The sequence below is a fragment of the Pseudochaenichthys georgianus genome, chromosome 16 (genome assembly GCF_902827115.2).
Source record: "Pseudochaenichthys georgianus chromosome 16, fPseGeo1.2, whole genome shotgun sequence".
NCBI lineage: Eukaryota > Metazoa > Chordata > Actinopteri > Perciformes > Channichthyidae > Pseudochaenichthys > Pseudochaenichthys georgianus.
Window position 1 is genome coordinate 44,328,075 of NC_047518.2, and position 23,505 is coordinate 44,351,579.

A 23,505-nucleotide genomic window follows, 5' to 3' on the forward strand; every position below is an offset into this window, starting at 1 on the left:
CACTTTTCCCCATGATAGACAGCGTACTATACAAAGCCGTGTGATTTATTCTGAGTCTAGCCATCATGATTTCCTCCCTTCTGTTTCTCTCTTTATGAATATTAATTGTAATTGTACTTTGTGATAGTCCTTGCCTTTCTGGTCTTTCTCCCACCTTTTCTGCCATATCTCCATCCCTTTTTTCTTAATGACAAGAGGCGCGTTCACACTGCGGTACTTTTCCCACAAAGGTTCATGCGAACTTAGTTCATGCGAACTCTTTAGTTCGCATGAACTAAGTACAGATCGCGTTCACACCAGAAAAAGTCCCCGGGGGTGGATTAGGCAAATGAAGCCGCTGACGTCACTTCTTCTTCTTCTGCTTTGGGTTTATTGGCAGGCCGCAAACCACTTCACGGCGAGTACAGTGGTGGCGGTATGCACCTTAAAGTTGCAATCCGCCAAAAACCGAGAGAAGAAGAACCAAGATAAGAACAACAACACACACTTCCGACCGCAGACCTCAAACATGATGGAGTTGACTGATGTTGTGGTTTTTGTGCTCGTGTTATACAGCGTTGTAACTGAGTTATTTAAGCCACAAAAGCAGATCTACACCACCTCAATTGAAATAGCAACGCTGCTTCGGAAGCGAAGACGGTTAAGAAGCGATAGCAAAAGGATTGGACGACGGAATGCACGCTCTCTGGCCTTGTTTGACCGTAGGGCGGCTGAGGATGATGAGCGTTATCACGCCATAAGAACAGCAATGGTAAGTTATCAGTAAATCATAATACTATCTAATGTAGGATTTGTGGAGTTATGTGGGTCATTCCAGAATTGTAGGACATTTCATGTCCCCCATATAAAAAATCTTGGTGACCAACTTGCAAGTCAAATATAACATTTGAAATAGGGATTTTATTTACTTTTTTGGTATTATTCTATTGATATATGTCTCTTGTAATGGTAAAATCAATTTGTTAAATCATAAACATATTTTAAATAACAGTAATTTTGCACAGAAGGTGTGTCCCTCAACATGCGTTTACAATCTTTTCAGTCTTAAAAGAGTGTGGCACTCTGACCCACTCCACCCTGTTACTGATATTTTCAGAATAAAGCATATTAATTTCAAAGTTATCTTTCTTGCATTAGATATCCAAGTTTGTCCTTGCCTTGAAAGTAGCATTACATGCTACATCTAGCAATAATTCCTGAGGTTAAAGCTCAAATTAGCATTGATTTTCAACCCTGTTGCTTTCAACCCTGTTACTATAATTAGAGTAACCGGGGTAATTCTTCATTGGAAAATATACATTTGATGCCTAGCTGGGCAAATCACTTTTTTTGATGGTTTATTATCTGTTTTTCCTAAATACATAACCATTTTTTATCAAATTTTAAAGGTTCATTTTTCAAAAATGTTGGTGTCTAAATTGTCCTCCAATTCTGGAATGACCCATGTTGAGCTAATTTGTGCCTTTGTATGTGTTCCAGATATGCGAATACTACGGTGCGCGCCGTATCCCACGCTCTCTCTGGGTGAACAATAGAACCTCGGCCTGGTGGGAGACGGTGGTGCCAACGTACACCGATGAGCAGTGGATTAAAGATTTCCGAATGTCCAAGCAGTCTTTTCAATACCTCTGTTCTCGCCTGGGAGCAACGTTGGGGAGAAGCGACACAAACTTCCGGGAGTGTGTACCTGTATGTAAAAAAATCGCCATAGCACTGTGGAAACTTGCGACCAACTCTGAGTACAGGACCATCTCTCATTTGTTTGGAGTCGGCAGATCTACGGTGTGTTGCTGTGTGCACGAGTTCTGCTCCTCTGTTGTGACGCTACTCCTTCCTGAGTTTATGCCATGGCCGAACTCTGAGAAGTTAAAGGAGATGGCGTTATTTTTTGAGCGCAGATGGGGTGTGCCACAGTGTGTAGGTGCAGTAGATGGATCACACATCCCCATTCTGAGACCAGAGGAACACCACAACGAGTATTTCAACCGCAAAGGCTGGCACTCGCTCGTCCTGCAGGGTGTTGTGGATGGCAAGGGCCTCTTTTGGAGTGTTTTTGTTGGCTTACCAGGTAGCATGCATGATAGCAGAGTGTTAGGCTTGTCATCACTGGGTAGTTTTGTGGATAGGGGTGGTCTACTTCCTCATGTGACAAGGGATATTGGTGGACATGATGTGGGTTACTATATCCTTGGTGACTCAGCCTACCCCCTGCAAAGATGGCTGATGAAACCGTTCCAAGATAATGGAAGGCTCACACCCGAGCAACATGTGTACAACTTCAAGACAAGCCGAGCACGAGTGGTGGTGGAGAACGCTTTTGGCAGACTGAAGGGCAGATGGAGGTGCTTGATGAAGCGAAACGACTGCAAGATTGACAAGATAAAAATCCAGGTGGCAGCATGTTGCATACTACATAACCTTTGTGAGAGTAATGGCGATGAGTACAGGGCCGAATGGACTGCCTTACCGGCGACCCAGCTTGATGGGCCAGCGCCAGCCATTGGCGAGGCTGGGGGGCAGCCTCCCCAAGACACGCGCACAGCCCTTATGAGGCATCTCAACAGTGTTGACATTTTTTAATTGACAATAAAACTGATATTTCTACAGTGCTTTTGGTTCTCTTTTATTTACCAGTCAAGACAGACACAATTACAATAGTGCAGACACACCAGTTATACGGGTACTTTACAACTATGTACATTTATTTATATAGTGTCCTATAGGATATTAACCCTTGTATTTTCATTATTTATCTCAATGATATGATAAATTATTTGTGTGTATGCGTAAGACTAAGAGAAATAAGCAAGATACAGGATCTGTTTAATCGCTATGTAGGTTCTCTTTTATTTAGCACAGTCAAGACATAATAACGGCATCACGCTGTCCCAGGTGTCGTTAAAGTTTTAGTACCAAAACAATATAGTAACAGTGGCAATATATATATATATATATATAATAACAATACAAAATAAACTGTCCCAGGTGTAGGGATAGGCTCCGCAGCAGACACACACTAGTGCAAAAGTTAAGTGTCAGTATCAAAACAGTGGCAATATATATAACAACAATACAAAATAAACTGTCCCAGGTGTAGGGATAGGCTCCGCAGCAGACACACACTAGTGCAAGTAAAGTGTCAGTATCAAAACAGTGGCAATTACATTACATGTCATTTGTTAGACGCTTTTATCCAAAGCGACTTACATACTCAATACCGTGGACAACCACAGGAGCAATTTGGGGTGAAGTGTCTTGCCCAGGGACACAACGACATGCTGACTGCAGTAGGACTCGAACCGGCTACCCCCCGATTCAAAGTACAGCATAATATCCACTGAGCCACAGCCCCCCCCCCTATATATACACACTACAGCGAAGAAGGCCTGTTGGATTTAACCAGCTCAGAAAGCACTGCCAGAAGCCCAACCTGGAAGGCCTGTTGTTGCTGCGCAGACACCTCAGCCTGGCGCGCCGATGCCTCAGCCTGGCGCGACATCGCGTCAGCCTGGCGCAACATCACCATGACCAGATTGTTGTCCGTTTCCTGGGACTTATGAACAGACAACATCTGTTCGTCGTGCATCTCCCTGCTGGCCATGGCACGTCGGTCCTTGCTGGCCATGGCACGCCGGTCCTCCATCGCCGCGATGGTGTCAAGGAAGCTCTCATCCCGAGCCCGCTTTCCTAAGAGGACAAATAAGCAAGATACAAGATCAGTTTATTCTCCATGTAGTTTTACAACATACAAGGAATTTGTTTACTAGTAGGTTTTTCACGGAGACAACATTGGACAGGGTGCAGGCAGGGACAGTGTAAAAAATGCAGGTGTAAAGTAGAAGGTAAGATAGGATCAAATAGCATAATATATACACACACACACACTTTGTGTGTACATACATACATATATATATACACACTTTGTGTGTACATACATGCATACATACATACATACATACATACATATATATATATATATATATACACTTTGTGTGTACATACATACATATATATATATATACACACACACATACACTGTGTGTGTACATATATATATATATACACACTTTGTGTGTACATACATACAATATATATATATATATATATATACACACACACATACACTGTGTGCAGTGATGTACCTGAACGCGTTCAATGAACGATCGTTCATGAACGCGTTCATATTTTGGGCGAACGTGAACTGAACGTACTGTATTTCCGCTAGATGAACGTAATTGAGAACGCGTTCATTCTCAGCGCTGTATAACGGCGTTCAAAAGTGCGTTCATTCTCAGCACTGTATTATAACGGCGTTCAAAAGTGTGCCAGATTTCATATGCCTTTCAGCCGAAAACCCAGTTAAAACACACCGTAAACAGGATTCAAATAATGCGGAAAACCACCCAATCTGGCAACAGCAAGCTGCCTGTGACGCGCGCCTGTCACCCCTGGCTGTCGCACTATAATATACGTCATCAGACTCCTCACAACAAACAATGTGGAACCGCGGAACCGGCAAGCATTGAATGAATGAATTAGTATGGACGAAGCCGAGAGCAGCTGGAGCAGCACTCGCTCAGAGTGAGACTCTACGGCAGGGGTGGTGAACCTCCGGCCTCCGGGCCGTATACGGCCCGCGAGACAATTTGGTACGGCCCTCGAGGTAATTTATAAACACACGCAAAGAATAAAAAAATGAAAGAAATCTAGACCGCAAAAAAATTAAACAAGCTAGTGCCTGTTTTTCCTGGCCAAGGTCAGGGTCCTTGAACACAACACGAGCCTAACGTGTCATCACGTGGTATATGTCTCGACTGACAGGGGTGCAGTTCTGACTGAGAGCACCAGAACGCCACTCCAGCACTTCAGAAATTGCAGTACCGATAAGTCCATACACATGCCGCAGTTTCTGCGTGTCTGTGTCATTAGTTGAAAGCCCAGTGGCGATCTGCTCATCTGTCATACTGCTCAGACAGTCAATAACTGCTATCATTAGCATCTGGTTAGCTAGCTATGCTAACGAATATAAGAAGCTTTGTCTACAACCAGTGAGGTAAAGGCACATCTTTATATGATCATTATAGTTATAAAAAAAACAAGAGAATAAAGTAAACAGGTATAAAATACTATATGACAGTTATTAATAAAGAAGAATACAGTTTGAAGGGGAGTGATTTGTCAAATATCCATAAATTAAAAGAAAATCTGCTTACAGCTGTGTTTGGGTGTTGAGCGCTGTGTCCATAGATCTCCTAATGTTGCTCTCCAAGTGCAAACAATCTTGCCAGGGGAGCATGCCCCCGGACCCCCCTAGAGGAGGTTAGTTCCCCCCACTTAAATCATGTTCACATGGATAGGAAACTAAATACATTTGCACACATCTTGTGTCCATATCTTTCTGTGTTGGTGGTCACGCCACACCGTGCACGTGCATGCATACGCGAGTCATGGTGAGATATCTGGATTAAGAGGTTGCTTTTTCTTTGCACAGCATGAAATGAATGAGCTGTGATTTTAGTTTTTTTAAGCAGAGGTCAATAACTTGTACGGCCCTCTGAGGATATTGTAAACATTGAAATGGCGCATTAACATCGTACAGGAAACAAATAATAGCTCGCAACAACGTATTGAAAAAAGAACTATGAACTATAAATTAGTTCATTTTTGAAACCATGAACTTTAGTTCAAAATTTTGAATTATGACCTATGAACTGAACTAGTTCATTTTAAAATGTGTGAACTGTGAACTGAACTAGTTCATGTAGAAAGTGAACTTTCCCAACACTGACTGTGTGTGTATATATATATATATACACACACACACACACATACACTGTGTGTGTGTGTGTGTGTGTGTGTGTGTGTGTGTGTGTGTGTGTGTGTGTGTGTGTGTGTGTGTGTGTGTGTGTGTGTGTGTGTGTGTGTGTGTGTGTGTGTGTGTGTGTGTGTGTGTGTGTGTGTGTGTGTGTGTGTGGTGCCCTTATTTATTGTTTTGTATTTGTGAAGAGTGCTTAATGTATGCTTGAACTTAGTTTTTTGTCAAAAAATCTTAGGAGTTTTCTTACCGGAAGTCATGCGACCTCTAGCCCGGAAGTTTACGTTTGTGAGAGAGTGAAAAAAGGCGCTAAAAGTGTAAACGATGTATTTTCACGGTGTTTCATAATTGTACCAAGACGGAAATAAACCTGATTAGTGGACATCAGTTCGATGCATAACGTTCTTTTCAAGACCAGAGTAGTAAATGTGTTTGTATGTACCTTTGCGTTTGGTTGGTGGAAAGGGAGACGAGCGAGGACTGCTGTCCCGATCTGGAGGGGAAAGCTCACTCGTTTCTAGAAAGAGTTGTCCCATCTCTGCCCCTGAAAACACACGATTAGTTAGTGAAGCAAATTACAGAAACATTGCACACTTATTCACAAGTCAAAACGTTTTCACAGTGGACGAGAATAGCTAGCCAGCTAGCTGTTATTAGCCTGCTCGGGGTCGGCAGGCTAACAGTGTTAAGGCCCTGACACACCAAGCAGTCACCAGAGGACTAGCCGACGCTGAAGTCGGCTGTTGCCTGGCCGTGTTCTCCTGCGTTTTGGCCATGTGTCGCACGGGAACACACCGCACCGACTTCAGTGCGTGAGTGGCAATAACTCTCCTTACCAGCAGGCGGCGGTAGTGTGTATTCGTCATTCAAAAGAGGCAACAACCGGAAGACAGAGAAGAAGAAGAGTATATTTTCTCCGTAATATCATACAGAGCTGGCCTCTCCTGGATCAAGGTGATGAGCAGGTCTTCGTTTGCATCATTCCAGATCGCCATGATGAGATGAAAATGAATAGCAGTCTGTGTGTGCCTTCTTAAATCGTTTGTTTACGTCCCTCATTTCCGCTTCGCTTCTCATGCACTGATTTGCTAGCTGAACAGCCAATCAGAGTGATTATTTGGTCTGGCAGTCCAAATAAGGCGTGTCACGGTCGACGGTGCGGGACACACCAACCTGACTACGGCGCCGCGAATGCCCGACAGCCTCTGACGGCCTCTGACTCCCAAAATCGGGTTGGTGTGTCAGGGCCTTTAGCCAGTTCAGCCTAGCATGGCCAGCTCGATCTACTGAGCAAATAAAGTTACATATGAGACCAGTATTGTGCAGATTAAAACAGTGCAGTGCATGTAGTTTATTTTTACCTGCTTCGTCGTCGTCGTCGTTGAACACTGAATCCGCCATTTCAGTGGCCTCCCACACCAGCGCGCCCGAATCGATTGTCGACGCTGTGCCGGAGAATGAGGGCCTGTGGCCGAGCAGAGCATCTAATATATCGTACCATTTGCTCGTCCTCCGGTCGTTACCACTTTTATTATTGTGGTCCTTTATTTTTTTGTAGTCCTGCCTGAGCTTCTTTATTTTGTCCCTACATGAGTTAGCGCTGTGGAAGATTCCCAGGTCGCGTAACTTCAGTGAACAACGGTCGTACAACTTGGCATTGGAAACTGCCTTTAGCAGAAGCCGCTGGGTCGCGTCCTCGGAATAAATCGACAGAAGCGCCGACACATCCTCATCACTCCACCGCTCCGATGACTTCTTTGCAATAACTGCTGCCATAACTGCTTTCAAAAACAGTACTCTCTCCGTTGGTGCGCTGGGCAATAATGCGAGGAAATAAAAATGGCATTCTCAGAGTTTCACGGGGCGTGGTTTGCAATCCGCCCAGCCAATCAGAAATATAGCTCTTTTCTCAAAAAAGAGCCGTTCGAAAGTCCCTGCTCTCTAGCAGGGACTTTCGAGGGGATTAAAAGGTTCGCATTAACTACTTTTAGTACCGGCTCTTTTTGGTGTGAACGCGAGCATGAACTAAGTTCGCATGAACCTTTGTGGGAAAAGTACCGCAGTGTGAACGCGGCTTATGTCGAGGCTAAGCCAACGCTTTAAGCCTCTGAGGATCTGCTTGGTGGGTGTAATTGACGCACCCCTTGTTTGCTGCCAAATAAAAGTCAGTACCAACGTTTCCAGTTTGAAATAGTCCATTTATTTCCCTATTTTACTGGTTTCTTTGTTTCATTCACCACACGATATTTATGGTTTACACAATACCTTTTGCTTTGTTTTTATTCCCGTGTTTGTGTGCGTGCTCCGTGTGTGCTCCTTGTGTGTAGAGGCTTCTCAATACTCAAATTTCCCCTCCTCGACTCCTCGACTCCTCGGTCCTCCGGTAGTGACCCGGAAATGAATTTCAGCGCGCCATTTTGAAGGACGTCTCATTTCTCTAAATGCACACCGAGGACCGAGGATCGAGCGTCGAGGAGGCTCTCTGGAGGAGCTATAACCGAGGATACACTGATGGTTCCTCCACGGCTCCTCCGCGGATGCATTTCCGGGAACGGTGGAGGCGTGACGCACGGCCGGACTTATCTCAGCCAATGACAGCTCTGCATGCATCCCCTGGATATTATTTTAGAAACTGCTCTCATCGCAACGCGATGTTTACAGTGAGAACAGCTGTGAGGTCCTGCAGAAAGCAGAGCAGTGTGTAAAATATATATCACTCAGTATAACAGGCCTACTCTCTTTATTTGCTTTAGTTTAGTAGATATTTACAAACAAAGAGTCGATATTTTTCTAAAACCATTTAGTGCTTCACATAATAAAATACACAACGGCTGTAGCCTGATTATGCTTTAGGAGCTGTATGTGTGTGTGGTACAGTGTGTAGGTGTGTGTGTGGTACAGTGTGTAGGTGTGTGTTGTACAGTGCGTAGATGCGGCGGACAGACAGGTCTCAGTTGGTTTGGTGTCCTCTGCTTACTTTTAATACTTGCAAATACAACTTTTGGCCCGTAATTTCAATTCCCCATTTCAGCGACCAGAGAGAGGGGGGGATATATCCAGTCTCTGATTGTGTTACGTTTTTATTATGAGAGTGCTCTCATACTTTAAATTGCATATATTTATATAAATATATTTGTGTCTGTGTGTCCGCATCTGTAGCCTGTTATTGTCTCATTATACCGCACTCTCAATGAATTCAAAGTAAATATGTGGGGGAACAATGTTCAGATGATCTAACAGAGATTATAAAATATGACAAAACACTCGACAGCTGATGCAGCTGTTGCCACGTAATAATGAACGGACGTCTCTTTAAAATGACCGCTCAGAGGAGAGGAGTTCTCATTTCTTTAAACGTCTGCTGCTTCCCCTCCTCTCTCCTCGGTTCCCATCCTCGGTCCTCCGGTCGCATCTCCTGTGGGCGGGACTAAGTCTCGAGGAGGGGAGTCGAGGAGGGGAAATTTAAGAATTGAGAAGCCTCTTGTGTGTTCCGTGTGTGTGTGCTCAAAAACTGTATGGGCCTTCCGGCGGAACCTCTCACCAACACACACAGGTTCCTACCTTTATACCCACAGTCAATTGGCTCCTACACACCAGCCCCTAATTGATAGTAAATAGAGGCTTCTCAATACTCAAATTTCCCCTCCTCGACTCCCCTCCTCGACTCCCCTCCTCGAGACTTAGACCCGCCCACAGGAGATGCGAGCGGAGGACCGAGGAGGGGAACCGAGGAGAGAGGAGGGGAAGCAGCAGACGTTTAAAGAAATGAGAACTCCTCTCCTCTGAGCGGTCATATTAAAGCGACGTCCGTTCATTATTACGTGGCAACAGCTGCATCAGCTGTCGAGTGTTGTGTCATATTTTATAATCTCTGTTAGATCAGCTGAACATTGTTCCCCCACATATGTACTTTTAATTCATTGAGAGTGTGGTATAATGAGACAATAACAGGCTACAGATGCACACACACACACACACACACACACACACAAATATATTTATATAAATATATACAATTTAAAGTATGAGAGCACTCTCATAATAACGTAACACAATCAGAGACTGGATATATCCCCCCCCCCTCTCTCTGGTCGCATGGGGAATTGAAATTACGGGCCAAAAGTTGTATTTGCAAGTATTAAAAGTAAGGACATCAAACCAACTGAGACCCGTCTGTCCGCGGCATCTGCGCACTGTACAACACACACACCTACACACTGTACAACACACACCTACACACTGTACAACACACACCTACATACTGTACCACACACACACCTACAGCTGCTAAAGCATAATCAGGCTACAGCCGTTGTGTATTTTATTATGTGAAGCACTAAATGGTTTTAGAAAAATATGGACTCTTTGTAGATATCTACTAAACTAAAGCAAATAAAGAGAGTAGGCCTGTTATACTGAGTGATATATATTATACACACTGCTCTGCTTTCTGCACGGACCTCACAGCTGTTCTCACTGTAAACATCGCGTTGCGATGAGAGCAGGTTCTGAAATAATATCCAGGGGATGCATGCAGAGCTGTCATTGGCTGAGATAAGTCCGGCCGTGCGTCCCGCCTCCACCGTTCCCGGAAATGCAACCGCGGAGGAGCCGTGGAGGAACCATCAGTGTATCCTCGGTTATAGCTCCTCCAGAGAGCCTCCTCGATGCTCGATCCTCGGTCCTCGGTGTGCATTTAGAGAAATGAGACGTCCTTCAAAATGGCGCGCTGAAATTCATTTCCGGGTCACTACCGGAGGACCGAGGAGTCGAGGAGTCGAGGAGGGGAAATTTGAGTATTGAGAAGCCTCTCAGGTATCAATTGAAAACAATTAAGGAGCCAAATGTAAAAATCATTTTTCAATACATAGAAATGCACATCCTACACTTCCTGTACTAAACATAGTTTAGTAATAGGTCGCACAATAATGTTGGTCTTGGTCTGTAGCTTGACAGAGCGCACCAGTCCTCCTTTGTCAGGAAAAACCTCCAATACTTTGCCAAGAGGCCAGGAACCGCGGGGAGCTGAGGAATCCATGATGACTACAATATCACCAGCGACTATATTCCTTTTCCTTTGGATCCACTTTTGCCTCTCTTGTAGCAACGGCAGGTATTCTCGCACCCAACGCTTCCAAAATAGATCAGAAATGTACTGAACTTGTCTCCAGCGACGTTTCACATACATGTCAGATGGTTCAAACAATCCAGGTGGCAGAGCTGGTTTCCCTTTCAAAAGAAGAAGATGATTTGGTGTTAGAGGCTCCAAATCATTTGGATCGTCAGACAGCTTGGTGATTGGCCGATCGTTAAGAATGGCTTCAATTTCACACATGACTGTATGGAGTCCATCATCATTCAACATCTGTTGCTGCACAACTGAATTGAGGACGCGCTTTACCATGCGTATCAAGCGCTCCCAAACACCACCATGATGAGATCCTGCTGGTGGATTAAAACTCCATTCAACTCCAGCTGAAATTAGAGCTCCTTGAATCTTCTCATTATTCAATGCAGCGAGGGCCTCTCTTAGTTCTCTTTCTGCTCCAATGAAGTTGGTTCCATTGTCTGACCTCATATGAACAACTTGACCTCTTCTACTGATGAAACGTCTTATAGCATTTATGCATGCGTCAGTGTCAAGAGAGGGTGCAACCTCCAAGTGAACTGCTCTACTTGTTAAGCAGGTAAATATCACTCCATAACGCTTGCAAGTAGATCTGCCCCTTCTGATTTCCACAGGTCCAAAATAATCCACTCCAACATTGGTGAATGGAGGTAGATCTGGAATAATTCTCTCCTTTGGAAGATCTGCCATTTTTTGCTCCATAGCTCTTCCATTGTAACGTCTGCAAAAGTGGCATGACGATATGATCTTCCTTATGGCAGAGTTAGCACTTGTTATCCAATATTTTCTTCTCAAAGCAGACAGTGTATGGTTTCTACCGCTGTGCCCTAGTAGTTGATGAATGTCCTTGAGGATGAGTGTGGAAATATGCTGCTCTTTGGAGAGGATCAGTGGATGTTTCACCTCCAAAGGCATTGCTCCTTTGCTTAGCCTGCCACCAACTCTTAGTAGTCCATCTTCCAGAATCGGATCCAGCTTGTAGATGGAACTGTGTCTGCTAACTGTTCCTGTTTCAGATGTTAAAGAAGTGATTTCATCCTTAAACCTATGCTGCTGACCGTAGCGTATTATAGCCAACTCAGCTTCCAAGAGATCTTTAGGTGTCAAGATGTGACTCTCCGGGTTGACTTTGGGTTTCAGTCTTTTCACTTGACCAGCTTGTGCAGAGGGATTCAAATCCTTTCTTTTACGACACAACTCCAACAGAATTGTCTTCAGCCTGATAAACCAGGCCACCGACACTTTGAGCTTTTTCCAGTCTGAGAAGTAAGTCATGAGCTGGTCTGTTGCATCAAGTGATCCATTGACTATGATATTAACCGAGGTATCTTTTCTGACTTCTGGGTCAACCAAATCCAATATGACATCACCGCCATAATATGTAGGCCATTCCTCTTCAGATTTGACAAGAAACGTGGGACCCTCAAGCCAACTGCGGCTCTTCAGAAAGTCAGGGATCTTCATTCCTCTGGATGCAGCATCAGCTGGGTTGTCTTTGGTTCCTACATGCTTCCATTGACATGGTCTTGAAACCTCTCTTATGGTTGTGATCCTATTTGCCACAAATGTGTGGAAACGCTTGTCCTCGTTGTTAATGTACTTCAGAACTGAAGTACTGTCTGTCCAAAACACAGACTCATCCAAATGAAGTTGAAGCTCTGATTTTAACATCATATCCACTCTGGCAGCCAGAACAGCAGCTGTTAGTTCCAGTCGTGGAATGGTCACCATTTTTATGGGTGTAACTCTAGCCTTTCCTAATAGGAAAGCAACATGAACATCACCTTTGCAGTTCATTAGCCTGATGTAAGTTACAGTCCCGTAGCCACTGGCATCAGCAAAGTGATGTAGTTGAGAGTGTATGGGTTCACCGAAGTCCTTTGGCTTCATACACCTGTCCACTTTGAGTGATGCCAACAGCTTAATGTCCTCCAACCACCGTCTCCACTGGTGTACGATATCTGGTGGAATGGCATCATCCCATCCACAGCTTCTCCTGCAAAGCTCTTGTTGCATTATCTTGGCTGGCAAAGTGACTGGTGCCAAAATACCCAAAGGATCATACACCGAGCTTGTTGTGGATAGCATGCCACGTCTGGTTAGAGCCTGCTGTTTCACTTCCATCTTGAATTTAAAGGAATCTGACTCGACGCACCAGAGTAGTCCCAAAGCTCTCTCAAGAGGAAGATTGTCTCTATCCAGATCCAGGTCCTTTAGCTCTTTAGCCTTCTGCTCTTCCGAGATTGTCTCCAAAACTGCCCGACTATTGCTGATCCATTTTTCCAGCACAAAACCTCCTCTTTTACAGAGAGCATTAAGATCTTCAACCATTTGTATTGCTGCCTTCTCTGAGCCCAAACCCATCAAACAGTCGTCCACATAGAAATTTCGCTTAACTGCTTCAACAGTCTCAGCAGAAAAGTCAGACTTGTTGTCGTCAGCAGTTTTCCTTAGCGCATAGCTAGCGCAACTGGGAGAAGAGACAGCCCCAAACAGATGCACCGTCATTCTGTATTCCTGGATCTCTCTGGTGAAGTCTCCCTCTGGCCACCAGAGAAAACGAAGGAAGTCTCGGTCTTCTTCTGTGACTTTGACCTGGTGAAACATAGCCTGTATGTCGCCCATGAATGCCACAGGTTCCTGCCTGAAACGAGTGAGAACTCCAAGCAGTGAACTGGTGAGATTGGGACCTTGATAAAGTACATTGTTTAATGATGTTCCTTTAAATGTGGCACCACAATCAAACACCACTCGGAGAGAACCTTTTCGTGGATGGTAAACACTGTGGTGTGGGATGTACCATAATTTTCCACTGCCACAGTGCTGCTGTGTTGGTACCTGTTCAGCATAACCCTTTTCAATCACTCCATTCAGAAAGCTGGCATATTCCTTATGCAATATTGGGTTACTCACAAATCTTTTCCTCAATCCAAGTAGCCTTTGCTTTGCCACTGCAAAGTTGTTTGGAAGAAGGACGTCAGGTGTCTTAAGGGGCAACTTCAGGCTGTACCTGTTGTCCTGTAGTGTTGCAGATGTATTCATGATTTCCATAAATGTTTGGTCTTCCCTTGACATCTCTTTTTCCTCTGAGGGCTTTTCATTAAAGTCATGATTATACTGACTGCTAAGCATGAGCTCCAATTTGGAAATAGAAATCCTATTCACCACAACAGAAAGAAAGCTCCATGTCAAAATCGCTGCCATTGCTGCTTCCATGTAAAGGACCATTGATGGCCCATCCCAACACTGTTCTTATAGCGTATGGGCCATTTCCACAACTGTTGACAATTTCCCAAGGTTCCAATATCTTGGGAGCGTTGGTTCCAATCAACATGTCAACATTGGCATTTATGCTGGGGATATGAACTTTTGACAAATGATTCCACCTCTTCACATCTGCGGCTGTAGCATGTTTTCTTTGGTTACTGGCATTTGCTTCTGTGTGAGGACTTCTGGAAGAGAATAAAAGTTATTTCCCTCAAGACCAAATAAGGAGTAAGCTGGAACGACCTTTTTCTGTCCCATAGTCTTCAAAAGAAAATTAGTTATTTTTCCTGTGATGTTTAATCTGTGCATGAGATCTTCTGAGCAGAATGTGGCTGTGCTTCCAGGATCTAAAAATGCATAGGTCTGTATAATCTCACTTCCCTTTGTGGACTTGACCTGCACTGGAATAATTGAAAGAATGCAGCCATCATTTCCGGCCCCTGTACGTCCACATGTCTGAGGGGGGGTTTGTGATTTAGCGGTTTGTCCCAATTCCACATTAGATGTATTTATGTGGAGCGCAGTAGGATGTTGCTTTTGTAGTGCTTTAATGTCTTCTGCCTTTGTTATTCTTGGCCAAGCTAGAGCCTTTCCTGTAAGCAGCATCTTGTACTCATTCCCAAAATGTTCTTGCAAAAGGCCTTTTGCCACAATGTAAACCAGTTCCTGTCCTTTTGTGAACTGTTCTAAATAGTACAAGCAGTCGGCTTTGCTGGCTTTGTTTTTCACTCCTTGTTCAAATGCTTTAATGAAAGCCTTGTACTGAAACAGGTCTCCATCAAAGATAGGAATGTCTCTTGCTGGTAGAGACAGTAAACGTTGCTGGTGAACCAGTGCAGCTGTTATTTCATTTTGATTTTTCATTATCGTGAATAAACCTTCAGGTGGAATTCGATTGATTTGCTGATGGTGATTTTCCTGTTGACTTTCCCATGCAGTTGATTCACCAGTTATCAACCCATGTGATATTCCCAGATAATGTTGATTTTGTACATACACATCTTCCTTAAATGCAAACTGCCTTTCAGCTTGCTTTGGTCCCATGTCCATCTTTGTTGGTTTGTTGGAGGATATTTTCCATGATGTGGAATCATACTCCTTTGCCAGGGGGTTAAGTATGTTTAACGATGCCAGTTTCCTTTTTTCCTTTTCCAGGTATGAGTTCATTCCATTTGTTGGTGAAAGAGAGGAACGTCGTGAATGTGAACCCTGTAAAACTGATAGCCTAGCAGTAGATACAGCTAGCTCAGTTTCCAAATCAAGCTGTTCCTTTCTCCGCTTTAATTGTAGCTCCTGTTCCTCCAGTGCATGCCTCTCAGTTAAACCTGCCATGCGAGCAACAATTGCAGCCTTTTCTGCTGCTGCTATAATTTGTGCAGATGAAGTTGTACTTGACTTTGTACTGCTGTCACTTTTGTTTGAACATTTACCAACATTAGAAACACTGTCATCAGGATTGATATCATCATTGTTATCACCAGTACCTTTGGTTTGACCAACCCACACCTTGATTTGGACAATAAATTCATCATTGAACATCATTTTGGCTTTAAACCATGTTTCATGTCTTTCCCTTTCATCATGTGGCAATAAACCCAATAAAGTGTCATGCATTGACCTGGCTTCAACACACAATTCAATATAACCATCAAGAGCATTTTGAACCTTAGCATTTTCACCACTTAACATCAAATATTTTATATTTGTTCTTAATTTGCTAGCTTTATTTAGCTTAGCCTTTCTGCCATTTTGCAACCTCTCAAGTTTTTCCGCAAGTGCTTTGGCAGAGAGTTTAACTACCCGCTTAGTGCTTTGCGCATCACAGCTGGCCACGCTATCCAGCATGCCAGCTGCTGGCAGCGCGTAATCTGACGCGCTGCCAGCTGCTGGTATGTCCGCAGCGCGCTCCTCCATATTTGAATGTCTTAAAGTCAAACGGATTGTCACAAATCAATCAGTACAACACAAGCGCTTATTGTTCACCCCTTTCACAATGCATTGGAATTACGAAAAGCTTCCCGGTAACATTCAGCGCGTTGCTCCTGTCGCCTTCCTGTGCGGCAGATGAGCAAACGAGTTGTAGCCGCTCTCAGCGTTCGATAAACGCAACTAAAAAAATTCTTCTTGTGTTACTCCAAAAAAGGCTAGCTTTTGACTATATGTAATTGACTTACATTTGACCAGTAGACTCTCTCCATTCATCACCTAAATATATATATATCACAAAACATGGTTGCACAGGGAAACTCCCATAGTGCTGATAATACATTTAAGGATGTAATATAATATTATAATGCATTGTAGACTAAAATGTGCTATTCTGTTTTGTTAAACACCAACACCTGTGGGCTGAGAAACTGTAAAACTAAAATGATTTTATGATAAGTTGGTATCAAACCCATCTGAGGTGCAACTTTTGCAATAAGGAGGGCTCGTCTGGGATTTGAACCCGGGACCTCTCGCACCCTAAGCGAGAATCATACCCCTAGACCAACGAACCATGGAAATACACGATAACCATCAGGTTATCTCTGAACTTTATATGCCACGTTGCATGACTTCTGCTGCTCCCCTTTAACCTGCAAAGCTAGATTTCCTGGTGGTTCAGAGCCCTCTAGAGGCGCTTTGTTGACCTGCAGATACAACCTGATGCAACCCTGCAGAAGTAACCTCTATTAAATCATCTTTATCTCACCAGGGCCACAGGAATGTTATGGAGGAAAGAAATTGACACAGGTATAAATAAATGCATAAATACATATATATATATATATCTATATATATATATATATATATTAAATTCAGGAATAAATGTATAAATAGGGAAATAAATAATGACTAAATAAAAAAATGCATGAATAATAAATAAAATGAATACTTAAATAAATACATAAAGGAAATGAAACTCACATTTTAAATATATTAAATAAATATATATTCTTACTTTTAATTATCATCTTGATTTTTGTATAATAATGTAATCATTACCATATATTTAATATTTTCCTTTCACCATTTTCTATGTATTTATACTCCCCCCCCATCCAGACCCCCATGGTAAACACATTCTACATATTTTAAAGAAAAAAATGAACTTAAATTGTACCAAATAACCTTTAGACTTTCTCTCTTCCTCATAATATCCCAAAATAATTTTGCACAAGGAAACTCCTGAGGTGAAAGAATCGTGAAAATGATATTAACAACATTAAACGCATCAGTGACAATCTAGAGCTTCCATTTGATTTAGAAATAACTCTTTTAGATACTTGGCTCAGTAGTCATAACATGTAATACAATTCAATCTAATGTGACTTTTGCAAATGAGCAATTCTGTATTAATAATATTCCAACGTCCGAAGAGAGAACCAAGATGTAAAATATGATTAAATGGATATCAATAAACAGGGCCGGTTCTTGCCAATTAGCTGCCCTAGGCGAGATTTTAGCTGGTTTACTGTCCTATAGTATAAGCCAATGTCCCCCACTGTCATCACTTGCAGCGCCCATCGTACAGGGCAAATGAAAAGTGTAACTGGGATGAAAAGGGTGTTACATTTATTTAATTATGAATGTTGTTACATCAAAGCCGAAAATGAGGATGAGCACCAACGGTCAAAAATGTTTTTTTCCCTCCCAGAGCTGCCAGCGCAGCGACCCCCCCCCCCCCAGATCTGGCGCCCTAGGTGACCGCCTATGCCGCCTATGACAAAGACCGGCCCTGTCAGGAGTTACCCATATATATATATATTTATGTAGCATTGTTGAGATTTTCATTGCCATATCTACACTGTAGCTATAAGACAATAACGCCTCTTGAACCCTCGAGTATCTAAACCAGGGGTGTCCAAACTATGGCTCGGGGGCCATTTTGAATCGGCCTTCAACAAATTCAAATGCAGTACGGCCCACAGATGAAACTTTTGCTAGTCTTGTGTTGTACTTCTTAACCCTTATGTTGTGTTCGGGTTCTCTCGTGACCCGTTTCAAGTTAAAATTATATAATAACTACGCTCTAGTTTTTTAATCTGAACAAGGCTTCATGATATCCTCCACAACAGCTATATAAACACTACAATACCGATTTTGACAATTCTAGCCAAGTCTGAAGGTCTCTAAAAAATGTGGTGTTCGGGAAGACCCAGCAGAATTGTTTTGGGTGAGTCGAGGTAAAATTTGGCCCAATCAAGATTCATCTTTGACTTTAGATAAAGCCCAGCCCCACCCCCTTCATACACTGTACACAGCAAATTCTGTAGTGTGAAATAGTGTTAATGTTTCAGTGTCAATTATTTCGAGTTGATAAGTGTTGATTTGGGTGTTCTTTTAGACTTGCAGTGCTGACAAAGCTCTAAGGCCGTGTTATTTAAGGCAGTTGATTGCATGCACTCTAGTTGGAGTTAATTACACTTCCGGTTTTAGTGCGCCTTTTTTCTTTATCTCATGGCGGAGAACAACCTGTGTCTGGAAGGGGAGCCTACATTATTTCAAAAAGGTGTTACGACCCTGGGTCGTTATGTTGTTTGTGTGCAGGTATTTTCTTCCTCCTCCTGTGTCTGTGGCTGCGTATGAGTGAACAGGTGGTGCCCGGTAGCTGATTGGAGGCCCTCGACAGGCTGATTGGTCCACCTGGGGAGACGGGAGGATATTTAACTGCAGCCGTGCAGTTCCTCGGCCGCTCTCACTGACTCCACTTCTCCTACTCAGCGCTTTTTGATATTTTGTTCTATGGTACTGTGAGCGCACCTTGGTATTGTTTTGTCCTTCTCCTCTGGCTGCGGGCCAGTGTCACTTTACCTGTCTTTGCAAGACAGATTTACGTTCTCAGGAGTGCTAACCCTTTTGTTTTCTTTTCCCTTTTAGATTGATAATTTTCTCCTGTTTAAGTTAGTGTAGGTAAGAAGCCTGTATATTTATTTTCTCGGTTAGGTAAGATTTTGAGTTGTAAGGTTTGTTTATTTTTTGTTGGTTTTGCTACTCCCGTTTATATTTTTGGTAAATACATTTACAAAACGCTTTCTCTGACTCGGTGTCTGTGTTCTTGGGTGTGGGAAGAGTGGGGAGAGCGCAAATGGTCCTGCTCCTAGGTAAAATAATGCCCCTAGACCTGTGCGTAACAAAGGTAAGGACCACGTATATTCAATCATTTATGCTGATAATTTTTGTATTAAAAGTATGTGTAAACATCACGTAGGGTGTGACTCAAACGTGTCAAGGCTGGTGTGGAGGCTTTGCTGGTATGACTCTCACTAGTATTACATTGCGCAAAGTCATGTGTATTTTCCATGCAGCCAGCGGGAAATCAGGTGGAAATGAGTGTTAGCCAAAACGTTCCAAAAACTCCATTGAGTTCAGTCAGCACGAGTGACTAAGGTAAAGATAGGTAGCTACTGATGTTGGAAAGGTTATTATCATTTTCAATAATATTCGTTTTACTTTGTCTTCTCTGGTTATTACCACTCATGGTCTAGCTGCTATCGTTAGCTCTATGATAATGCTAGCTTTATGCTAACATTATGCTAAATTAGCATATAATGGAAATACTCGAGTAAAGTACAAGTACCACAACAACTCAAATCCAAAGTGAGCCACAGACGCTTCACTTTCACATTAAAGAACAAAGAATTCACTTTTGTCTTCCTGTTATCCTCAAGTTCACTTTACACCTTTGATCCTTGGGGGTCATATTGATTAACGAACGAACTAGCGGCAGAGGAATAATTATATATTAAAAGACAGCAGCATCATAAGAGGGCAACCAGAGTCACTTTGCTGAATGACCAGCTATCCAGGCCAGACTCTAAAGACTTTCCATGAGGTAAATGCTGCTGCTGGAGTACTGACTGGAAATATTGCTGATATCATGTCCAATATCCTCTTAAAATACTCTGTCCAACAATATCAGTCTCAGGAAGAAATGTTTTTTAACGCTTATTAAAAGAAAAACATGCATTCTTGTACTCAGGAGGGGACATTGACAGACGATTACTGGAAAAGTACACAGTAAGTAGTACTTCATAGTAGCCTACTTGTGGGGGTAGTTTCACTGAGTCCGACAGGATCAATCTCACGAAGAACTAATGGCAACAAAAAATAATTCCTTCATCAAACTTAGCAGAAGTGGCTTGATTTTGTTCTCAGCAGGGGACTTTGACAGAGGATTGCTCAATGAATACACAGTAAAAGTACTTCAATGTATTGTTAGTAGTAGGCTAACTAATACAAAGTCAAACAGTATCAAGAACTAATGGTAAAATTGTATTTTTATCACTCATCAAAGATGGCAGAAAACATGCATTCTGTACTATGGAGGGGACTCACAAAGTACACAGTAAAAGTACTTCATTTCATTTATGGTAGCAGTCAAACTAGTACCGAGTCCAACAGTGTCAGTTTTATTAAGAACTTGTGGTAAACTCATTACCACACTCATTGAATATAGCAGGGGAAAAAACAAACTCGAGAGACGGCTGAGTTGACCGCAGTGCAGAATCGCTTTAAATCTCCTAACAATATTGTCCATTTTAGACATAAGCCGATTATACTTACAGCCCTTAACCCTCTGGAGTCTAAGGGTATTTCCTCGATAACATTCATTTTCTGGGCTCAATATGTGTCTTGGCCGTTTTCGTTGTGATCGCTAAATTCACCTTGTTTCCCCTTGTTTATAATATCACCGTTCCAAGCAAAGGAGGGCTTTTGTTTTGAAAGGAGACATGTCATGCTTTTCCGGTTATTACCCGGTCCCCTTGTGTGTTATGAAGGTTGTTATGCTTGTAAACGGTCTGCAGAGTCAAAAACCCTCAAAGTACACTCTGTAGCAGTGTAGGGAGTACAACTCTAACACAAAACCTCCCCAAAACGCCTCGTTGGAGATTTCTCATGATCTTCCTGGACATTCTGACTTCTGAACACCAAGTAGCCACGCCCAGAGCTATGACCAGGCTGATTGGTCCAAATCAACCAATCCACGGACTCACGCACACGTGTGCAGGCAGCTCGACTGCCCTGGCTGCAGGCTGATAGCAGACAGTTGGGATCGCGGCGAAATTCTCTCTGAAGACCCATTCTCACAGCGTTTATCACCTTTCTCTTACTCAATATCAAGCCACACTTATTTTTTTTACTTCGGCCGTGAGTTTGTGTGTTTCGCTGTGTATCGCTAAACAAGGAAACAACATCTCCACGGAGCTCAGCGCGATTCACAATGTTCCGACCAATCAGAGCACACTGTGCTCACAGGGAGGGTGGGGGCTGGAGCTATTGGAGCTACTACAACGAGCCGTTAAAGGCAGAGAGTGAAATTCAGTAAATACACCTAGTTTACAGAGATGCTGTATGAGAAACCAATGTGAGTTTGGAAAATTGCACAATATAAATATATTCTAGTAGACCTCAACAATGGAATTATGGTCAGTGGAAATGGCCATGACATGTCTCTTTTAAATCACTTCTGTGAGTTTCGCCCCGCCCCTCGCTCCAATGATCATTAGACCATTTAATAAGGTAAAAAAACAGACCTCTCAGACGCTCTTCCGCTTACTGGTGTAATAAATAAAAACAAATGGACCGTAGGTACACGGATTAGGGCGACACCATCTGGTCACAACTTTAAATATGTTACCCTGTTTATGTGCAAATAAAGAACTCTCACTGGTTCAGAACCTTTTTCCTAAAGTGAGTCTCTTTTCTTTTCTGACATTATGGGTATTTCACTTTATATTAAATACATAACAATAAGAGTGCATTACATCTAATACACTTTACTATGAATCCAGAACAATACAACTGCAGGAGTATGGATACAGCGAGATGTGTGCATGCATTTTGAGCAGATTTGGGCAGAATCCAGCAGAGTGGACCGTGCTGTTCATCCTATGTAATCTATATGTAAAGATAAAAGTCTATATATTTAAGATAAAGCTGTGAAACAATCTCAATAATTGGCAGCAAAAATGTAAGGTTTTTTTAATTGACATAAAAGGATACATGTTGAGATAGGAAGTTCTAATATCTTAAGAGAAGAGCTTGAATATTAAAAACACAAACTCTTTTGGCTCCTTCCTGTCTTTCTACTTGGTCTTTCTTGGCTTTGTACTGGCTATCTTCTAGCTCTATTCAGGTTTCTGGAGTTTTTTTCTAGCTCTGTCCCTGATCATTATCAGAACCTGAAGGCTCTATACCAGGGGTGCCCAACCTTTTTTGAACCGAGAGCTACTTTTAAAGTTGCCAGTCTGCCGATATCTACCAGTCCAAATAGAGAGGCGTAGCCATTACTGACAGCCTACTACCAGGTAAATACACACTTCTACTTGTATAAAACTGACCTTTGTACGATTAATACTTCATAAAATACTGCAGATCCTTTATCTTGTTGCATTTTAGTAGATTATAAAAAGAAATGCCTTTAAAATAGGATGCAAGCAACACTAGTTAATTAACCTGAATTGATTATAGACTATAATCAATTTAAGTTTGCATTCTTATACTATTTTGTACAATAATTATAATGAATAAGTTCAAACAAACTCAAACTTACAGCTGATTAATAATGGTATCTAACTTGAGTTTTTATCATATCAAAAACCTGTTGAAATGCTACTGTTATTTTTACTGTCCACCAAAAGCACGTCGGCAGCCTCCAGGAATGCTTCTTTCACAACTTCGCCGTCTTTGAAAGACTTCATGTGTTACGCAAGAACGTGACTGACATGTTAAGATGCTATGGTAGCAGCCTTGTTGTTGGGCCTGGTGAAAATGGACTGCTGTGCATTTAGCTGTCCTTTCAGGCCCCTCGCCTTTTGGGAGCGTAGGGCAGAATTAGGAGGGAATTCCGTCTCGTAGCGTTTGTGCACTGTTTTGAAATGCCGCTCCTAAATTACCCTTCTTCGATAAAGCCACGCTCATTGCACATGAGACAGATGGACTTTGAATTGGAATAGATACAAACATAATCATCTTCCCACTCTGAGTGAAAATTATATATGTTTTGCTTCTGCCATAATTGGGGTCTTGTGTGTGCGGACTGTCACTCCTGTTGACACGGACAACGTTAGCGAACTAGTGCACTGCCCACTGCTCACCAGCCACGCCCCGACAAATGGGGTCACGCCGGCCAATCACAAAGCTTTGATGCGTTCAAGTGCATTATTCTGTCACAGGAAGATTATGTTACAGGACATTAACGATAAAACAGAATATTGTTGTTCTATTTTTAGACACATCTCGCGATCGACTAACCTCTTCACATTCTGTTGAAATGGTCAATTACTAGCCATATCTTACACATTGCTGT

The 23,505-nt window shown here is 42.6% G+C and overlaps 1 protein-coding gene and 1 non-coding gene across 2 annotated transcripts; one reads left to right on the top strand and one right to left on the bottom strand.

Moving 5' to 3' along the window:
- Positions 1–391: 391 nt before the first annotated feature.
- Positions 392–2,606, top strand: LOC139435524 (uncharacterized). The gene is made up of 2 exons (XM_071206197.1): positions 392–751; positions 1,480–2,606. The coding sequence occupies exons 1-2, from the start codon at positions 509–511 to the stop codon at positions 2,578–2,580; spliced, it is 1,344 nt and encodes a 447-aa protein (XP_071062298.1). The 5' UTR covers positions 392–508; the 3' UTR covers positions 2,581–2,606.
- A 14,032-nt stretch (positions 2,607–16,638) lies between these two features.
- Positions 16,639–16,710, bottom strand: trnap-agg (transfer RNA proline (anticodon AGG)). Its single transcript has one exon. It is a non-coding gene; the product is annotated as a tRNA-Pro (tRNA).
- Between the last annotated feature and the right edge of the window lie 6,795 nt (positions 16,711–23,505).